Raw genomic sequence first — 17036 nt, forward strand, 5'->3', positions numbered from 1 at the left:
CGTTATATACTTCAGACGAAAACACATTGCTTATCCAAACGGACATGTATATATACCTCATAGTAAAGCTCAAAATGTAAAAGAGACTATTATCAATTTGGTAATTAGTAGCCCTTTACTAATTAACCTATAATCTTCTTATAACGTAATCAAAATAGCAACAGAAGGTAAGTAAAGTGGCAGTCCACGCGTGCATTTCACAAGTTTATTGCCCGCCGTGTTGGAATGCTTGCTATTTTTAATCTACCAACTTCCGATCTGAGTAAAAATAACTACGTGTAGACAGATGTTGAATCGTGCATCAATCAAACTGTTGCATTCGATAAAGAAATATAATAAAATATAAATTTTACAAGGCAGCATAAATTTAATGTTGAATAATGAAATACATTGCTTCTCTCTTCTCTATTGATTCTTTGTAGTGTTTTGTTCCGAATCGAGCTGCTATGGGCGATTTTCTTTAAGGACGATGGTCTTCGATGGTCACTACAGTCAAGTACAAGATATTACGATATTAAAAGCATTGTCAAATTCGGTTTAGTACTTCCAAAGACCACCGCCTACAGAAACCCACAAACTGCCTCTATTATGTAAATTAGTGCGGATAACAAATTTATGAAGATTTCAAACATTATTTCATCTAAAGCCGGCAATTAGACAAAGCTAGACGGGTCACGTTTCTGTTAATTTATTGCTATTGACTTATAATGAGTCTACAAGGCGGACATGGCATCTGGCATCTGATTCAACTACTTAAAGATACCGACTCTAGATTGACAATAAAAAATGTGGAAAACAATACGACTGAAGAATGTGAGAATCAAACTGGCGAGGCAGACGTTCGACCCCTAGTCAGGCATTTCTGACTATTTGAGTAGACAATTCAGTAAGTATATGACGCTATTCATTCCCAATGCTCTCTATCTCATAGAGCAATGTAACTCTAACTAGGTTTACGTACCCAAATTAAACTTCTAAGACAAAAGGCGTAGTTCTTTAAAAAAATACTTTAAAACATATAATATGTAATATCAGCCCTTTACACTATTGTAAGGGTTTAGGCCTAGTGCAGGTTGGCACTTGGCAGACTTCCCATACCTTTGAAATTCTTACGCAGAATATAATATCTGGTGTATAGGTTTCCTCGCGATGTTTTTCTTCGCCACCATTCACCAAGAATACACACATAACTTAAGAAAAGACAGGTGCATGCTCTTCAGTTTTAAACATGTAGACATTCGTCTTGGAAGTCCCTTCCACTGCAAACCAAGTTATTGCCGCTAAATAAGATGAGATATAAAAGATCTCTTATTTTACGCGCCGGTAATTTTGAAATAATACCCAATTTCATTCGAATTCGATTCCTATAATATTCCACCTTTATAATGAATATTACAAGTCAGTAAATTTTAATAACGAAAATTTTGTTGCGTGCCTCCGATCTGCTGGTGTACATTGAGGGATACGCGTATCCTGCTTTGCGAAACCGTTGAAATGCCCTTGTTACTCTATCAATCTTGTGCCCATACTTGGCTCCTTAACACATTGTTCCGAGTTCCAAGAACGCTGTCCAATAACATTAAATAAGCGTGTAAATATCATGTGCTGTATTTAAATGATATACCAATGTTAATGAGAGCGCCGGTGGTCCCGCCCGCCTCTTGTTTGCTAATGAGCTATGCGTTTAGATTTGCCATTCCTCCATTATACCTCCTAATGTATTAAATAACCACAAATTATGCGAAACACACGTAAGTAGAATACTTATGTTTGAATTTGTCGAAAATATATTTTTAAAAGGTCAATATAGTGTTTTATTCGCGTGGTCTGTTGTTTATGGCCGGTGCCGTGAGCGCGGTAGGTTGGATTTACATATTGGCATTTCTGACGGGATTATTTTTAGGTTATGTAGATAAGGGCTGATTCACACGATTGGTCTTTTTATAGTATTGTAATTTTTATGTCGATTGTTTTGTGTTTCTTGAAAAGCTCGTAACATTTTTATTGTTCTGTAACAAACAAAAAGAGATACCTACGAAGCAATATTGGAATAAATGAAGTTATATTGCTAAGCTGAACAGTTATCGGCAATTTTATTAAACTGCACTCTCGTTATTCGCGCTTATTCCGAAAACGAAGCTACTGGAAAGTAAACAAGTAAAGTAGTCACAGTTTAAAATTATTAACTACTAAAAATTATTATCTTAATTAACATGCCTATGAATATTATGATGTATTAAGTGTAATTTTTGTACCTAAAATAAGTAATTAATTCTTACTCTTGGTTTTATCATAGCAATGTTAAGGCTATTTGTTAATCTTCATTAATTCTATCCCAAATAATCAAATTTTATCGACACATAAAAATTCTTATCGATATTCTAAGCCAGACCTATATAACCTCTTTTATGCATGCTTATCATAAATTAAATAGGCAATGTGGCTACAAAACGTGCATTAGCATAAATTAACTACGTTTGCACTTCGTTTCTTAAGATCTGATAACTACTGACTCAATCTTCTAAACTTCAAGTGTTTCGTTATGCCTTGCGAGTGCTCTTAATCTAAATAAACAAAGGTGTGGGTGCATAGGTAACACTTAATAAGAAGTTAACCATCCATCCCAACGAATAAACAACGGTGGTTATTTCCAGACAGACTAAATATGGAACAGTCTACTGAAAAAGATTAACAGCTTTGGGCAGGTAATTTCAACATTGTATTGCATAGATGTGATGGACTGATATGCGTTTAGTAACGCCATCTTGTGTCGTTTTTATAAACTGTATATCAGTAACATCTAGTGTTGAGTAGCAAAAGTAATTTTACAATTCGCATAGTATTTAAAATAAATACTAGATGGCAGTGCATCATACAGAAATATTTTTAGTCTGAATATATTATTATATACGTTTACAAATAAATGTATAAGGTTATATAAAACACGTAACAAAATATTTATACATAATATATTCTTAATTGAATAACAAGTATATAATACATACGATCTTTGACGAAGAATAGGCAACACAAACCAATAAAGCTCAAGGCGGCCATATTTATTTTTCATTCTTTTTGACGTGCCTGTCACAACAGAGCACGCATGCACGTGTAAAAATATACAAAAATGCGTATAGAAACGTGTTATTTCTGCTCATCCAGGATATATCCTGGCCACGGCATACAGTTCGTCAGAAACGACTGTAAAGTAAGTTCATTTTCCATCAATTTTATTAGTAACCACAACAATAATTCATGTTTTAGTACCAACAACCAAATTTGATAGATTTTCAGATTTTGCCGATCAAAATGCCACGCAGCGTTCAAAAAGAAGAAGAACCCGCGTAAAACTAAATGGACTAAATCTTACCGTAAGACTGCAGGCAAGGAATTGGCTATCGACCCATCGTTTGAGTTTGAAAAACGTCGCAATGCCCCAGTCAAGTATAACAGGGAATTATGGACCAAGACCATTGAGGCGATGAAAAAGGTGGAAGAAATCAGACAGAGGAGGAGTAACAATTACATCATGCAAAGATTACGTAAGGGTAGAGAGGTGGAATGGCAGAGAGATGTCAGGGAAGTACAACGGGACATTTCCTTGATAAAGTAAGTGTCAACATTATACTTAGTATAACCTATTTAGTGAATAGTGATAGCGACCACCATACATAATGTGTTAAAATCAATCATACTGGCCCACAAAAGTGTCACATTGCCAGTTGCAACAAGCCAGCATAATTGTGTTGACTGTCAAGCAGTCGACATTCTAATAGATCCCACTCCACTTCTACTAGGTGCAGTGGAGTCATATTGCTATGCATGTATATGAAAAAATAAGGATAAATTCTAGTATCCAATTAAAGTTTTTAGATAGAAGATATGCAACTAAATTGGACCGAGTTATACCAAAATATATGTACTTAAAATTTGTTGTTTGTTTGTTACAGCTGGATTTTTTTATAAAATTGTGTGGGTAGATTCACACATATGTTTTTTTGTGTCAGATAAAAGTAGATCTTTGCTTGTTTTGCTGAACAGTAAAGTTTCACATTTGGATTAATTGTGTGTTAAATGTTACTAACTTATTTTTGGATGATTTATGTGTACATTTTGGCATGACTAGATCCAATTATTTGTACCATTATCTATGTTAAATATATTAACTAAAGTAATATTGTGCAATATTTTGTAAATAAACAAGCTGTAATAAGTTATCATAAACTAAAGCCTTTAAGACATCAAAATAAAAATCTTTATCTTTAATAAAAAATAATTCTCAATAATAATCCACCCATCATCCCAAAATATAAAGTATGTAATTATTATGTATAACATTATTTTAATATCATTTCCAGATCCCCGGCAGCCGGTCTAAAACAGAGACAAGCTGAGGAAACCATGGAGATGGACGTAGAACCGGAAACCATTGAGGTGGTGGACGCTAAAGGAAGGAAGCAAGTCATTGAGGCTCCAGTCATGGTGCCCGCTACTGGAGAAATGATCGAAGACGGAGGAGACATTGAGTTATAAGAATACAGACCAATGGCTGATTTTAATAAATGATCCCAATCTCTTATTGACACTTTGTAAAAATTGACCAATCAGAAGAATGTTTTTTTGACATGATAACAAATGGCTTGTTTTGATTGGTTGATTCTCAGAATTAAATCAAAGATTAAGATTGCGATTACTTGAACTGCCATCAGAGTGATTAACTGTAGATGAGTTTAAATGTCTTGTGCACTTGCTGAAGTTATCTTGTAGATTAAAGACTGCCTTCTATTCTAATTACCCTAGATTTGATTTTACTTGCAAGGTATCAAGTAGAAAATGATTTAAGTATATTTGTTGTTTTATTACAAAATATTTCTTACATGTTAAATACTTTATCACAGTGATGTATTATTTTTTGAAGGATTTGCTTTGAAACTATTTAAGAGTAGGCAAGTGCACAAAATAATGTAATTTTTTCAAAATATTACTATATTGTCCGTGACAAGTACTTGTAATTTTGGTTTGTTAAAACTGCTAACATAACATTCTACTGTGGATGTAGTTGGTACTGTTTACAACTAGACTATGCTGCTACATTTTGTATCTAAACAAGTACAAACTTTCATCATCTGGAAATAAATGAAAATATAAACTAGTGTTTTATTTCCTTATACAATCATTTTGACATTGCGTCAATAAATGAAATCACATTTTCGTGTTTATCTCTACAGTGTGCTAAAAGATATCACGAAAATCTGGGTTTAACTTTACTGATTGATGATTTTTTAATTCAGTGCGAATTTGGCGTGTATTTCTGACTGAAAATGTCATATTGCTGCTGTGAAGAATTCACTTACAGTTGTAGTGGTACCAGGGCGAGTAAAATTAATATTACTTCTATTAATAGTTATTTTGTTCGAAACTAACACGTTTTTATTTCACATATATGGTTAGTAACTTATTGTATTGTTATTTTCAAGAAGATGAATATACGGTTTAATTTAGTAACTCCAATGTCGATTTAATTATATAAACATACTTAATGTCTATCTGGTGTTACAAAATCGTATCAAGTTACAGCATAACTTTTTTTATATTAAATGTTTAAATGTAATTTGATAAAAAAGTTTAAGAACTATTAAAATATAATTGATGAAATTAATTTACTGCCTCGGTTGGGTAGTAGACTGAGATTTGTGCCCGACACGAGGATAGCATCGCACAATATCACATTATGAGACGGAATACACATGGCGGAAAGTGGGTGCAACAGTTGCGCCTCTGCCTACCCCTTCAGGGATAAAAATCATGTTTGTAAACATATTGAACTTGGGCCATTAACAGTGAGGTCAGAGTTTGATTCCCATAAAACTACGAGATTAGTCAATTCGAAAAACAAAATACCCAAATTTAAAATTTGTGCCCAATTTAGCTATATACTCGCATCCTATCTATTTAAAGCAAAATCCAATAACCATTGTTCCGATCCCGAAAATACCAAACAAAGTGCTATTTGTAAATATCTCCCAAAAACCTATTCTCATTGATTAATTCCGTGATGAATAAAAAAAAGGCGATCGTTTATTCAAAACAGTGAAACGATAGGCTATTTGCCAGCACCGGCTTTAGGCGAAGGTCTGGGCGGATTCTTGGGTCCAGGTCCTAGACGGGAGTTCCAGAGTCGAAATATAAAGTAAATAAATTCCTACCTGCCAGCCCGAGCTGGTTACTTTGATTTGTTCGGTCGGTTTTCATTATAAATTGTATCCCTAATTTACATTGTTTTGACTTATTATAAATGTAACTTTGTTCGCCTGCGTGATAAATAAAGTATTTTATTTTATTTATTTGTAAAGATCTATCGTGACTGCTTAACTAGCTGCAAGACTTTTTAGGTCACCACCCTGTGAACACTAACAAAAAAATCTTATTTACCAAAAAGTAAAAACCCAGAGAGTTGGTTTCTACTCCCGCCCCGGTCCTCGCATCAGTTGTCGCCATTGATCATGTTACACACACTGGGCTGGGAGTCCTATTGTTTTATTGGCACCAAGACCCTTGATTACCTAGCTATGTCACTGCATATAACAAAAACGTACAATACTATTCTTCTATAGTGGCATTATATAGGCGCCGAATGAACCGCCTGGAGCATCCTGTGGTATTTAGGCTTCCTCATAATGAATTCCTTCACCATTTCCGACTTAAACAGTTAATAACTTATGCAACAAAGTCCGAACATTGCGTGACATCATGAAAGTACTATTGATCTGCCAGACAGCTACATAATCCTCTTATGTTAAGACAGGGGTTGGAAACATTTTCGATTCTCGTTAATGCCGTAATTTATTATGATATAATTAATTTAAGTCGATTATTATGTCATTTATTTGGCTAGGGGACGTCAGGTATCATAACAGGATGGAAATAAGTTGGCGTGAGTTCCACGACTTGCGTACTCATTATAAAAAAATAAACTATTGCATTACCCGTAGGTAATCTTAAGAGCGTAGCTAAGGGAGGGTTTGCGGTGTCTGCACATTCTTGGTGTCAGACTGTCGTTGAATTCGTGGAAATTTTTTGCCTCCCGCTAGATGACCAACCCCCCCCCCCCCCCCTACAGATAATTCATAGCTACACCAATGGGTTACTTAAATGTACCTATATCCGCCCTATGACCATGAATACTGCACTCTTCGAAACGTCGAGAGTAAAAATTAAATAAATTTATCACGAAAAAATCCGCAAAGTTACATGTCCTACATGGAGCTTACCGCAAGTCGCATATACTTATATTTTTAGGCCGTGCCTATAAATAGTTCACAGAGTATTGCCTCGCCCATAAATCCAACAATATTTCAATGACCCTCCCAAAATGTTAACGTTTTGAAAGAGCTAACAATACGCTTTGTCCTGAATGTTATACGTATGTACATAACACTAACATTGGCATCGTTAGCTATCAGAATTGTCTGAAAAAATACAGTTTGTACGCCAACTAAAATTGTTTATAACCTCTGTTAATTCAATTAGTATCAAATTAAAGTTACTGAAATCACAAAAGTCCAGCAACTCGATAGGTATTTCTAGTTCCGTGGAACATGCCGGTGTATTCCTACATTTTTGGTGTGTTTTTAGCATGCGCTTCTTATTTAGTTTATCAAAAATATGTGAATGTTTACACGAGTGTTGTTCTAAAGCCGGAGAAACGTTATGATTATATTATTGGTAAGTATTTGTATAATGTAAAAATCTCTACCCCCATTATGATAAAAACAACCATCTCTTTCAGTGTGGTTGATCTTTTGAATGTCGAATAAGTATTTTCGTCTCAAAGTCTAATATTTTTGCCGCTAAACCACATTTTAAGCATTGTTGTGTTGAAATTTAAAAATAGAACATAGAGAGACCATAGACAATATGAGGGTCAGAATTTGAAGTCAAAGAGCCTTGCAGTTTTTTCTACCCGGTTTTTGCTATTACTATAAAGACATCGTTTAATAAAATATTTCGAACTTATACTCTTCAGTCGGTGCTGGTACAGCAGGATGCGTGCTAGCCGCTCGACTCTCAGAAGACCCCAAGATCAAGGTCTTACTCGTCGAAGCTGGGGATCAAATGGGATTTCTCACAAAGATACCACTAACACCAACATCGGCGCAACTAGGACCGAACGATTGGTCTGTGAGAACTGTGCCGCAGAAGTTTTCTTCGTTTGGAATGTGGAAACAGGTAATATCTCGGGTCAATTATGGGTACTCTTATTGAACAACAGCTTCCGTCTTTTTCCCAGTCTAATAGTTAGCGTAATATACGTATTTACACGTTGCAGAAATAATTTGCCTTTATTTTTATTACTGGAAGTCTGCGTAATTTCAATTTTTATATTTACCTCGGTACTTAGTAGGTTTTATTGTTACTTAATATAGCTTGCGATTAACTTGTTTATATTATAACACAAGAATTAATATGACAGCAAGATATTCAACTTTCTATTTTTTGTCGTCATATCGATAGGTCGCTGGATTGATAAACTTGCTGTTTGTAGGCCTACCAACCTACATTAAGTAATAAAAAAATATATACAATTATAAAATAATACAATAAAAAGACGTAGTAATTAAATGGAAAGGAATGACATAGTACGAGATCAAAATGTTATTATTCATTGCAGTACTTATTTAGATGTATCAGTGGGTCCCTCAATGGCAAGGGCCCATAATGGCAATTTTAGTTGCTCGCCTTTAGTGCCAAAAGGAAATTATCAAATGGCGGGAATTATGCACCACCAGCTATTTCACTAACCTCTGGTAAAACGGAAAGTAGATTCCATGCTGATTTTCTGGAAAACAAAATGCTTTACTAGGGCAGAGCTGTTTAATTAATATTAATAATATTAAACTTATGGTAAACGAAATTAAAGAACCCTTAAAAGTGTAATACAAATGTCTACATAAAACAGTAAATAAGTTACCATTTTAATTTATAGACATCTATAATACCACGCGGAAAAGGCCTAGGAGGTTCGGGACAAATCAACTTCCTTCTACACGGATTTGGCCTACCTCAGGACTACGAGAGATGGCCTGAATTGGGTTTTAATGGATGGTCCTTTGATGACCTAAGACCTTACTTCATAAAAGCGTTTGGTACCAGCAGAAGTGACTTCGATTCGGGCCATTGTTCTGTGGATGGAGAGTGTCCTGGAGAAAAGGTAGGTTTGGTGCAAACTTAAATAATATAGAAAGGACGTGTTTTTATATTCCGTTTCTGCTAAAGTATAACATCAAATGCTTATGCATATATTTATAAAAACTGTTGTATTCGGCAGATTAGTCGTGCGTAAAATAAACACGTGTTTAAGATGTGTGCGTTCATTACGATACAAAACAATAGACAATACCGACTCATAATATTGTGTTGCATTTTCTATGTAGTTTAACTGAAAGTCACAACATTTTTTATACGTGGTAATAAGGGCAAGACGTGTCCTTTCTGGATGATCTAAGGGGGCAAAATATTTTTTTCATTCCTTTTCCTTGTATTAATTTAAGATACTCAATCGCTCATAAAAACCTTCGACGCTATTTACAAATTCCGATTTGAGATATGCTAATTGTTCACTACTATGTATATTAATACGTACATAATTCAATCGCCAATTAAAACTTTTCACAAAATATACAAGACTTAATTTTATTTCACACATACATCATCAGGATACAATTTTAGGCTCCAATGAAACTCAAACTGATAAACGAAGATGATGAACTGATGAATACGTTCAAGAAAGCTTCGGAGCAGTTGAAGAATAAGTACTCCGCGTTCAGGAAGGCGACGGGGACAGTGGTCAACGGCATGAGACATGGGACCCTGGACGCGTATCTGAAGCCAGCGATGGCAAGGAAGAACCTGCATATATTGTTGCGGACTCAAGCTGTTTCGGTAAGTCACTATTTTATTTTTATTGTTGTGGATAGATTGCAGACTAATCCATTCATATTATAAACCAAAGTCCTCTTTTCTGCCTGTCTGTTGTCGATTTTCTCAAAATGTACTGAACGGATTTTTATGAACTTTGGTATGAAGATAGTTTAAGAGCCTGGGAAGATTTTCAGATTTACAAAAATCAATGAATTTAAAGTTCGCAAGGTGATGCCTTCATCAACATCTTCTTAATGCTCTCGCCAGAGGCATCTTAATCACATTTTTCGTACTATTTCCAACCTTGGTACATTCAAACTAGGTTGTTATTTCCAGATCCGTTTCGAGAACACCACAGCTTCATCACTCTACATTCTACAAGACCATAGGGAGTTAAACAACATTTTCGTCAATAAAGAAATCATCTTGTGTGCTGGTGTGATCAAATCTCCTCAGATTTTGGTGCTCTCCGGGATTGGACCAAGAGATTTATTGCAGAGGTATTCCTATTTTATTTTTTATATTCGTTGCATTTTTACGCTACCTTATGAGCGATGTTATTTGTGTTTCGGTTTTAAAGTTGCTTATCGCAAGGAAAACTGTTAGCTTGTTAAGGACACTTTCTATTATTACATACATTTTGCTAGTAGTAAGACATATTTTATAACTGCCTGGATAGCGATCACCGTACACAAGGTTTAAAAATCCGCCATAGTGGCCCACGTAAGTGTGTCGCATTTCGGGATTAGTCTGTGTATATCCGGTTCCAGCAGGCCGGCATAATTGTGTCAACTGTCGAGGGGTAATCATCTCTCATCAGTTGACGTTCTATTGGACCCCACTCCATTTACTATCAGGTGCAGTGAAGTCACTTTGCGAGTCGCAATAAATAAAAATACAAATCTAAAGCTATGACGTTTACATAAAAATAAAATTTGAAAACATCAACTTAATTTTTTTAACTATTCGCCCAGAGGATAGGCTATTACTTATAGTCTTTCAACCATTCTGCCTAGTCTTACGTACTTAATACTTATGTCAACATACAAAAATAAATGACCTTCTTTACATGTTTTTACAATTGTTCCAGCTTACGTATAAAGGTAATATCGGAGAACAGCCACGTCGGCAGGAACTATCATGACCACATGAATATGCCCGTGTATGTGAGCGTCAAGAAGCCCATCAGTGTGACCTTGTCTAAAGTCTTTACCTTCAGCACCGTGTGGGACTACATCTTCAAAAACGATGGTACCTTTATAAGTAGCGCTTTTAGCTGTTTGTTTTCCGTCCTATGATGTGATAGGGGGCGAGCCTATCGCCATAACGGGCACAAATTCCAGACTCCGGGTTGACACTAAGAAGAAAAACTTAGGTTGCCATTGGAATTTTTTTTTTTTCTTACTAATAGGAATGTAAGACTACAGAGAAGTTTGTGACGTAACGAAATGAAATGGGCTGTAAGAGGATGTTACTAGTAACAGATGGCATCTCTTTCTTACTTTTGATAAGGTCTTAAGCAAGAATATAGAGAAGCATGTGACAGTTTAAAGGAACTATTGACTATCCTGTGGAACTGGAACTGTTTAATTTTTTTCGTAACGATTATCGTTTGTTATTTGTTCATACCTGTTTTATTTAACTGTTACATATTGCAGGTTGAGTGAGTCAACAGTCTACCATGCCATCCACATCCACAACTGGTCAGTTATGACTGATGGCTGATCCTTTTATTTTACTAGCATGATTCTTCATAGAGCTTCGTGTAGTCAATATTTCAGCATTAATTGCGTCTTGTACAGTTCTATATATACTAATACTTCTTGTTTTCAGGATTATTATCATTTCCACCTTTAGCGGGATTCGAACACCAGAACAAGTCCTTGGTAATGTTATTCTCCATGGGGACAGCCAGCGAGAGACTGCTCCGAGATCTGTCAAATTACAAACCTTTGGTGAGTTTTATTTAACATGACCCTGCGTTTGTTAGGCTGGCTAGGGTCACCTCATACAAACACACCGGACTTTTGGTTGAGCGCTTTAGGGACTCGCAATCTTCAATTAAGTGACCATGCTGGAGACAACCCACTAACGGGTAACGAACCTCGGCTCATGACACTGGGAGAGGATGAGACTTCACCGATTATGAACCTTAATGAGTCTGTTTTGATTTTTGTTAATACCTAACACATATTCACGCCTTATATCTGAAGGAGTTAGGACAGGTGCAATTAGTGCGACCATTTTTCACCATGTCCGTCCCAAGTGATAGGAAGCGATTTTCGTAATTTACTTTTTATTAGTGACTAGCTTCCGCCCGCAGCTTCGCCCGCGTGGATTTCGGACTTCAAAAATGGAGCCGGTCGCGAACGTTCGAGAATGTTCGTTTTACGAAGCTACTCGCTAGGTGATTCGCTAGCCTCTAGGTGCCAAGCAAGCCGCCTGCCTGTGCGTTCGCGACCTTATATATATTATACAAAAATAATCCTTATAGCATGATTCAGTATTCACGCCTGATGGCTTATTATTAGCGTATTTCATGTATATATTTGGTGTTTCTATACCGATTTCTATGATTCTTTTTTATGGAATATTTATAATGTTAACTTTTTTAATTAGGGATGACTGAGAGTGTTATAAACGTAAGAGCAGACAAATATAATGAGAAAGCTTCGAACTGCTAAGCTATCGGGAGTTACACGTGTTATTGTGAGTCAACCATAAAAGATAGACATATGCTGTCGTGGGATATTTTTTACATAATTTTAAGGAGAACATTTCCGTCATACATGATTTCTGTGTAGCTTTAACCATTAAGGTTGCACACGCGACGGAAGCTTAAAAAATGGAGTAACTTCTCCCGTTTTCCCAACATTTCCCTTCACTGCTCTGCTCCTATTAATTGTAGCGTGATGAAATGATGAAAAGTATACTATAACCAGCACAGGAGTATGACAAATAATTGTACCAAGTTTCGTTAAAATCCGTCGAGTAGTTTTTGTTTCTATAACGGTTATACAGACAGACAGACAGACAAAAATTTTACTAATTGCATTTTTGCATCAGTATCGATCCCTAATCACCCCCTGATAGTTATTTTGGAAATATATTTCATGTACAGAATTGGCCTCTCTACAGATTTATTATAAGTATAGAAGATTGCTATGACACATATTTTTGCTCAAAAAATTTCGTCATGTAATTCGATAGAACTCTTGTAAAAAGCGGGAATAATGTCCGAACCCCATTCCCTTTACCATCATATAAGTACTGTGGGGCCACCTCATCATGCCCGTATATATAAAATAACTTATATGATACGAAAAATTATCCTAAACATAAAACATGAAATTCCAGGTGTTCCGCTCAACATTCCCATTCTACAATTCAACGCATAAGGAGGGCTTCATATTCCTCTCGACCTGCACGCAGCCTCTCAGCAGAGGCTATGTCACGCTCTCCAGCGCTGCAATCAATATACCACCAGTCGTCGACCCTCGGTACTTAGAGCAATATAGCGATGTTAAATGCATGATCCAAGGTAACAATGCCATATTTTTAAACGTCTAACTTTTCAATTAAATTTTATTTATAAGATATAGTATAATACAAACGAATTAAAATGACGTATAATATTGTCACTGGCTCACTTACCTATATATAGTCAGGTTATAATTTATTTCACGCTTTTTATTTAGCGATTGCAAAATAAGCCCGAAATATTTTGAATAAATTAACATTATATGTTATCAAGAAAGGCTTAACTAAATTCGTCGACTTTTATACCGAAAAGCTCCTTCACGCGGGCGAAACGGAATAAAAGCTCAAATTATAATTATTGTATTAAATTCAAAAAAAGGTCAACACTTATCTTTCCAGCAATAAGAAGAGTGGAACAATTAATATCTTCCAAAGCATTCCAAGAGATTGGCGCGAGGATCCACTGGCCGCGACCGGAGAGGTGTCTCACATTCTGGAACTACACACTGAACGATCAGATGGATACCCCGCCGAAGAGGAAAAGATTGTACGGGATATTGTGCTATTAACATATTACTAATATTGCTAGCAACTTTGCTATTGCTAAATTTAATATAATGTTATCTGAGAATAAGAATAATCACACACACACACGTGCACGCACACACACACACACACACACACACACACACACGCACATACACACGCACACACACACGCTCACGCACACGCACACGCAAGTCTCTTATCCTCCGAAAGGGTAGATAGAGGCGCAACTGGTGGACCCACTTTCCGCCGTGTGTATTCCGTCCCATGACGTGATAGGGGGTGAGCTTATCGCCATATCGGGCACTTCAGTATCAGCCCGGAATCTGGAACTAATTCCAGACTCGGGGCTGATACTGAATAGAATAACCCAATATCACTGCCTGACCCGGGCATCAAACCCGAGACTTCAGCACTGCAGTCGTACCGTAATTCAACTACACTAGAGGTAGTAAGAATAGTGACATCAATTAATAATGAGAACAATCTAAGAAGACTCCATTTATAGTATTCCTTGATGCTTAATAATAATATTTCGACTTAGAAAATAATTATTAATATCCTATCCTTCTATAACGTTATAAAATTTAACAAAATCTTCACAGCTCCAAAGGGCAAGTCCCTAAAGAACCGAAGCAAACCAAACCAAGAAAGTCGGAAAGACCCCCCGACGCGTACCTAGAATGTATCATAAGAGAGGTCGCGGTGACTGGTCATCATGCTAGCGGCACTTGTTCAGGAGGAACGGTGGTCGACGATGAACTCAGGTTCGTATTTATCACATATTAAGGAATAGGAGAAAAATAATATACACAGATAGCGCCTTTTTATAATATAACTAGCTTTTGCCCGCGGCTCCGCTCGCGTTATAAAGTTTTTCAGGCTAAAGATTTCCGTTATAAAAGTAGTAGTTTCCCGGGAGCCTATGTTCTTCCCAGGGTCTAACACTGTCTCAATACCAAATTTCATCTTAATACGTTGGGTAGTTTTTGAGTTTAACATGTTCAGGCAGACAGATGCAGCGGGGGACTTTGTTTTATAATATATTTTTTAGAACTTTTTAAGAGGAACAATCCCGTCATACATCATTGTTGCATAACTTTAACCGTTTACGCAGCGCACGCAACGGAAGCTCTCAAAACTAATAAATTGTTCCCGTTTTTGCAACATGTTTCATTACTGCTCTGTTCCTATTGGTCATAGCGTGATGATATATAACTTAGAGCACTCCACAAACAAAGGGCTATTCAACACAAAAGATTTTTTCAGTTCGAATCGGTAGTTCCTGAGATTAGCCATTACTGCTCCGCTCCCATTGGGTATAGCGTGATGATATATAGCCTATAGCACTCCAGAAACAAAGGGCTATCCAGCACAAAAAGAACTATTCAATTCGAACCGGTAGTTCTTGAGATTAGCCATTACTGCTCCGCTCTTATTAGTCATAGCGTGATGATATATAGCCTATAGCACTCCAGAAACAAAGGGCTATCCAGCACAAAAAGAACTATTCAATTCGAACCGGTAGTTCTTGAGATTAGCCATTACTGCTCCGCTCTTATTAGTCATAGCGTGATGATATATAGCCTATAGCACTCCACGAACAAAAGGCTATCCAACACAAAAAGAATTTTTCAGTTTGACCCGGTAGTTCCTGAGATTAGCGCGTTCAAACAAACAAACAAACTCTTCAGCTTTATATAATAGTATAGATATAGATACTTACTCTGTCAGTTATACTAGATAAGTACAGTAAGGACCTTATATAATCTTAAAAAGGTTGATAATTGAGAAAACGTTATTTTTTACATACTTAATGTAGATATATAAATAAATATTGATTAATAAGTAACCTAGCCTTGATGCGAATAATAACAATTATGATACAGGAAGAATTGTTATAAAGGTCGCAGGAACTCATTGGATGCAAGCCACTTTCGACAGATCCGTCTGGAATTTTTTGGGGGAGGCCTATGTACAGCAGTGGACTTTATGTGGCTGATGATGATGAATAATTGTCATATTTTGTATCAAATAATATCACTTTGTTCCAGGGTAAAGTCCGTGACAGGAGTTCGGATAGTGGACGCGAGCGTGTTCCCCTCGCCACTGTCTTTTTACCCCAACTCCGTCCTCGTTGCAATGGCGGAGAGAGCTGCAGACATGATATTGTCAAATACTGCTTAGTATGAAGAAGGTTTACGATATTCTGTGTCACCATATTAAAATATAAAGCAGGACTTTTATTTCGAACAACCTTTCTTACGCTGACGAAGCCGTGAGCAATTACAAATAAACAATAAACTTATAAACTTATAGACGTTATCTATCTAAGGACGGAGCATTGCTGTAATAACAAGCCTGTTTCTCAGCTTTGTTTATCTGACAGCTTGCTGTTTGTTCAGCTTTGTTTATCTGATAGCCAACTAGATTCAAGTTGTATCTCAATATTAGCCAATCACAACGGTCCTATGTCTACGCACTGCGAAGGCTGCCATGCCGTCAGCACTGAGAAACAGACTTGTTATCACAGCAAAGATAGAGGAGGTTAGCTTCCATTGTCCATATCGGTAAATTATTCAAATCATGTTCAAATTGCAAGGATATTGTCTAATTTTGTAATCAATATGACACGCATGTTATTTAGGAGATATTATGGCATATAAATTGTATTAATAGTAGGGTTTCTTCTCTGTATTGAAAGAATCTGTTCTATTTTCGATTATATAGTGTCGCTCCTAGAGTCGCGTTCAGGTTCAGTCAGCTAAATAAAACCAAACTTTAAAATGTCTGTATCAGAGATTCCCAATGTTTTTTTTTTCTCATAGACCCCTTTTAAAATTGTTTTGGATCGGGTGGACCATTCTTTGGTACGCAGAGGCTGTGGGGTCACCGTGCCTCTTACGACCCCTATCAATATTATCTGCCTACACTGTTAGGTGAAGTCACGCCAACATTTTAGTATCTTACTATAAAAGCAGATACATTTTCGTGGATCCCCTTTGCGAATTGTGGAGCCGCATTTTTTAATTTCGCTAAAATAGACCCGTAAAGTCTCCCTTGGATTCCTGGAGTTCCACCTGGACCAC

General features: G+C 36.4%; 2 protein-coding genes and 1 long non-coding RNA gene across 3 annotated transcripts; 2 read left to right on the forward strand and 1 right to left on the reverse strand.

Annotated features, from left to right (window-relative positions):
- Positions 1–363: 363 nt before the first annotated feature.
- LOC119188651 lies at positions 364–1852 on the reverse strand. The gene is made up of 3 exons (XR_005111997.1): positions 1625–1852; positions 1099–1259; positions 364–486 (listed from the first exon to the last, which is right to left on the reverse strand). It is a non-coding gene; the product is annotated as an uncharacterized LOC119188651 (long non-coding RNA).
- Positions 1853–2990: 1138 nt separating this feature from the next.
- LOC115445960 (probable ribosome biogenesis protein RLP24) lies at positions 2991–5152 on the forward strand. The gene is made up of 3 exons (XM_030172483.2): positions 2991–3208; positions 3287–3609; positions 4359–5152. The coding sequence occupies exons 1-3, from the start codon at positions 3128–3130 to the stop codon at positions 4531–4533; spliced, it is 579 nt and encodes a 192-aa protein (XP_030028343.2). The 5' UTR covers positions 2991–3127; the 3' UTR covers positions 4534–5152.
- Positions 5153–7455: 2303 nt separating this feature from the next.
- Positions 7456–16288, forward strand: LOC115445957 (neither inactivation nor afterpotential protein G). Its single transcript, XM_030172478.2, has 11 exons — positions 7456–7725; positions 8027–8229; positions 8987–9211; positions 9730–9942; positions 10258–10421; positions 11012–11172; positions 11755–11876; positions 13279–13462; positions 13801–13948; positions 14553–14714; positions 16002–16288. The coding sequence occupies exons 1-11, from the start codon at positions 7599–7601 to the stop codon at positions 16132–16134; spliced, it is 1842 nt and encodes a 613-aa protein (XP_030028338.2). The 5' UTR covers positions 7456–7598; the 3' UTR covers positions 16135–16288.
- Positions 16289–17036: the final 748 nt, after the last annotated feature.

The sequence above is a fragment of the Manduca sexta genome, chromosome 8 (genome assembly GCF_014839805.1).
Source record: "Manduca sexta isolate Smith_Timp_Sample1 chromosome 8, JHU_Msex_v1.0, whole genome shotgun sequence".
NCBI lineage: Eukaryota > Metazoa > Arthropoda > Insecta > Lepidoptera > Sphingidae > Manduca > Manduca sexta.

Excerpts from the sequence above, each read along its gene's own strand:
- LOC115445960 (XM_030172483.2), top strand. The coding sequence starts at position 3,128 with ATGCGTATAGAAACGTGTTATTTCTGCTCATCCAGGATATATCCTGGC. Across the intron at positions 3,209-3,286 it reads TCGTCAGAAACGACTGTAAA|ATTTTCAGATTTTGCCGATC; the intron begins GTAAGTTCATTT and ends CAAATTTGATAG. Across the intron at positions 3,610-4,358 it reads CGGGACATTTCCTTGATAAA|ATCCCCGGCAGCCGGTCTAA; the intron begins GTAAGTGTCAAC and ends TATCATTTCCAG.
- LOC115445957 (XM_030172478.2), top strand. The coding sequence starts at position 7,599 with ATGCCGGTGTATTCCTACATTTTTGGTGTGTTTTTAGCATGCGCTTCT. Across the intron at positions 9,943-10,257 it reads TGCGGACTCAAGCTGTTTCG|ATCCGTTTCGAGAACACCAC; the intron begins GTAAGTCACTAT and ends TGTTATTTCCAG. Across the intron at positions 13,949-14,552 it reads CCGCCGAAGAGGAAAAGATT|CTCCAAAGGGCAAGTCCCTA; the intron begins GTACGGGATATT and ends AAATCTTCACAG.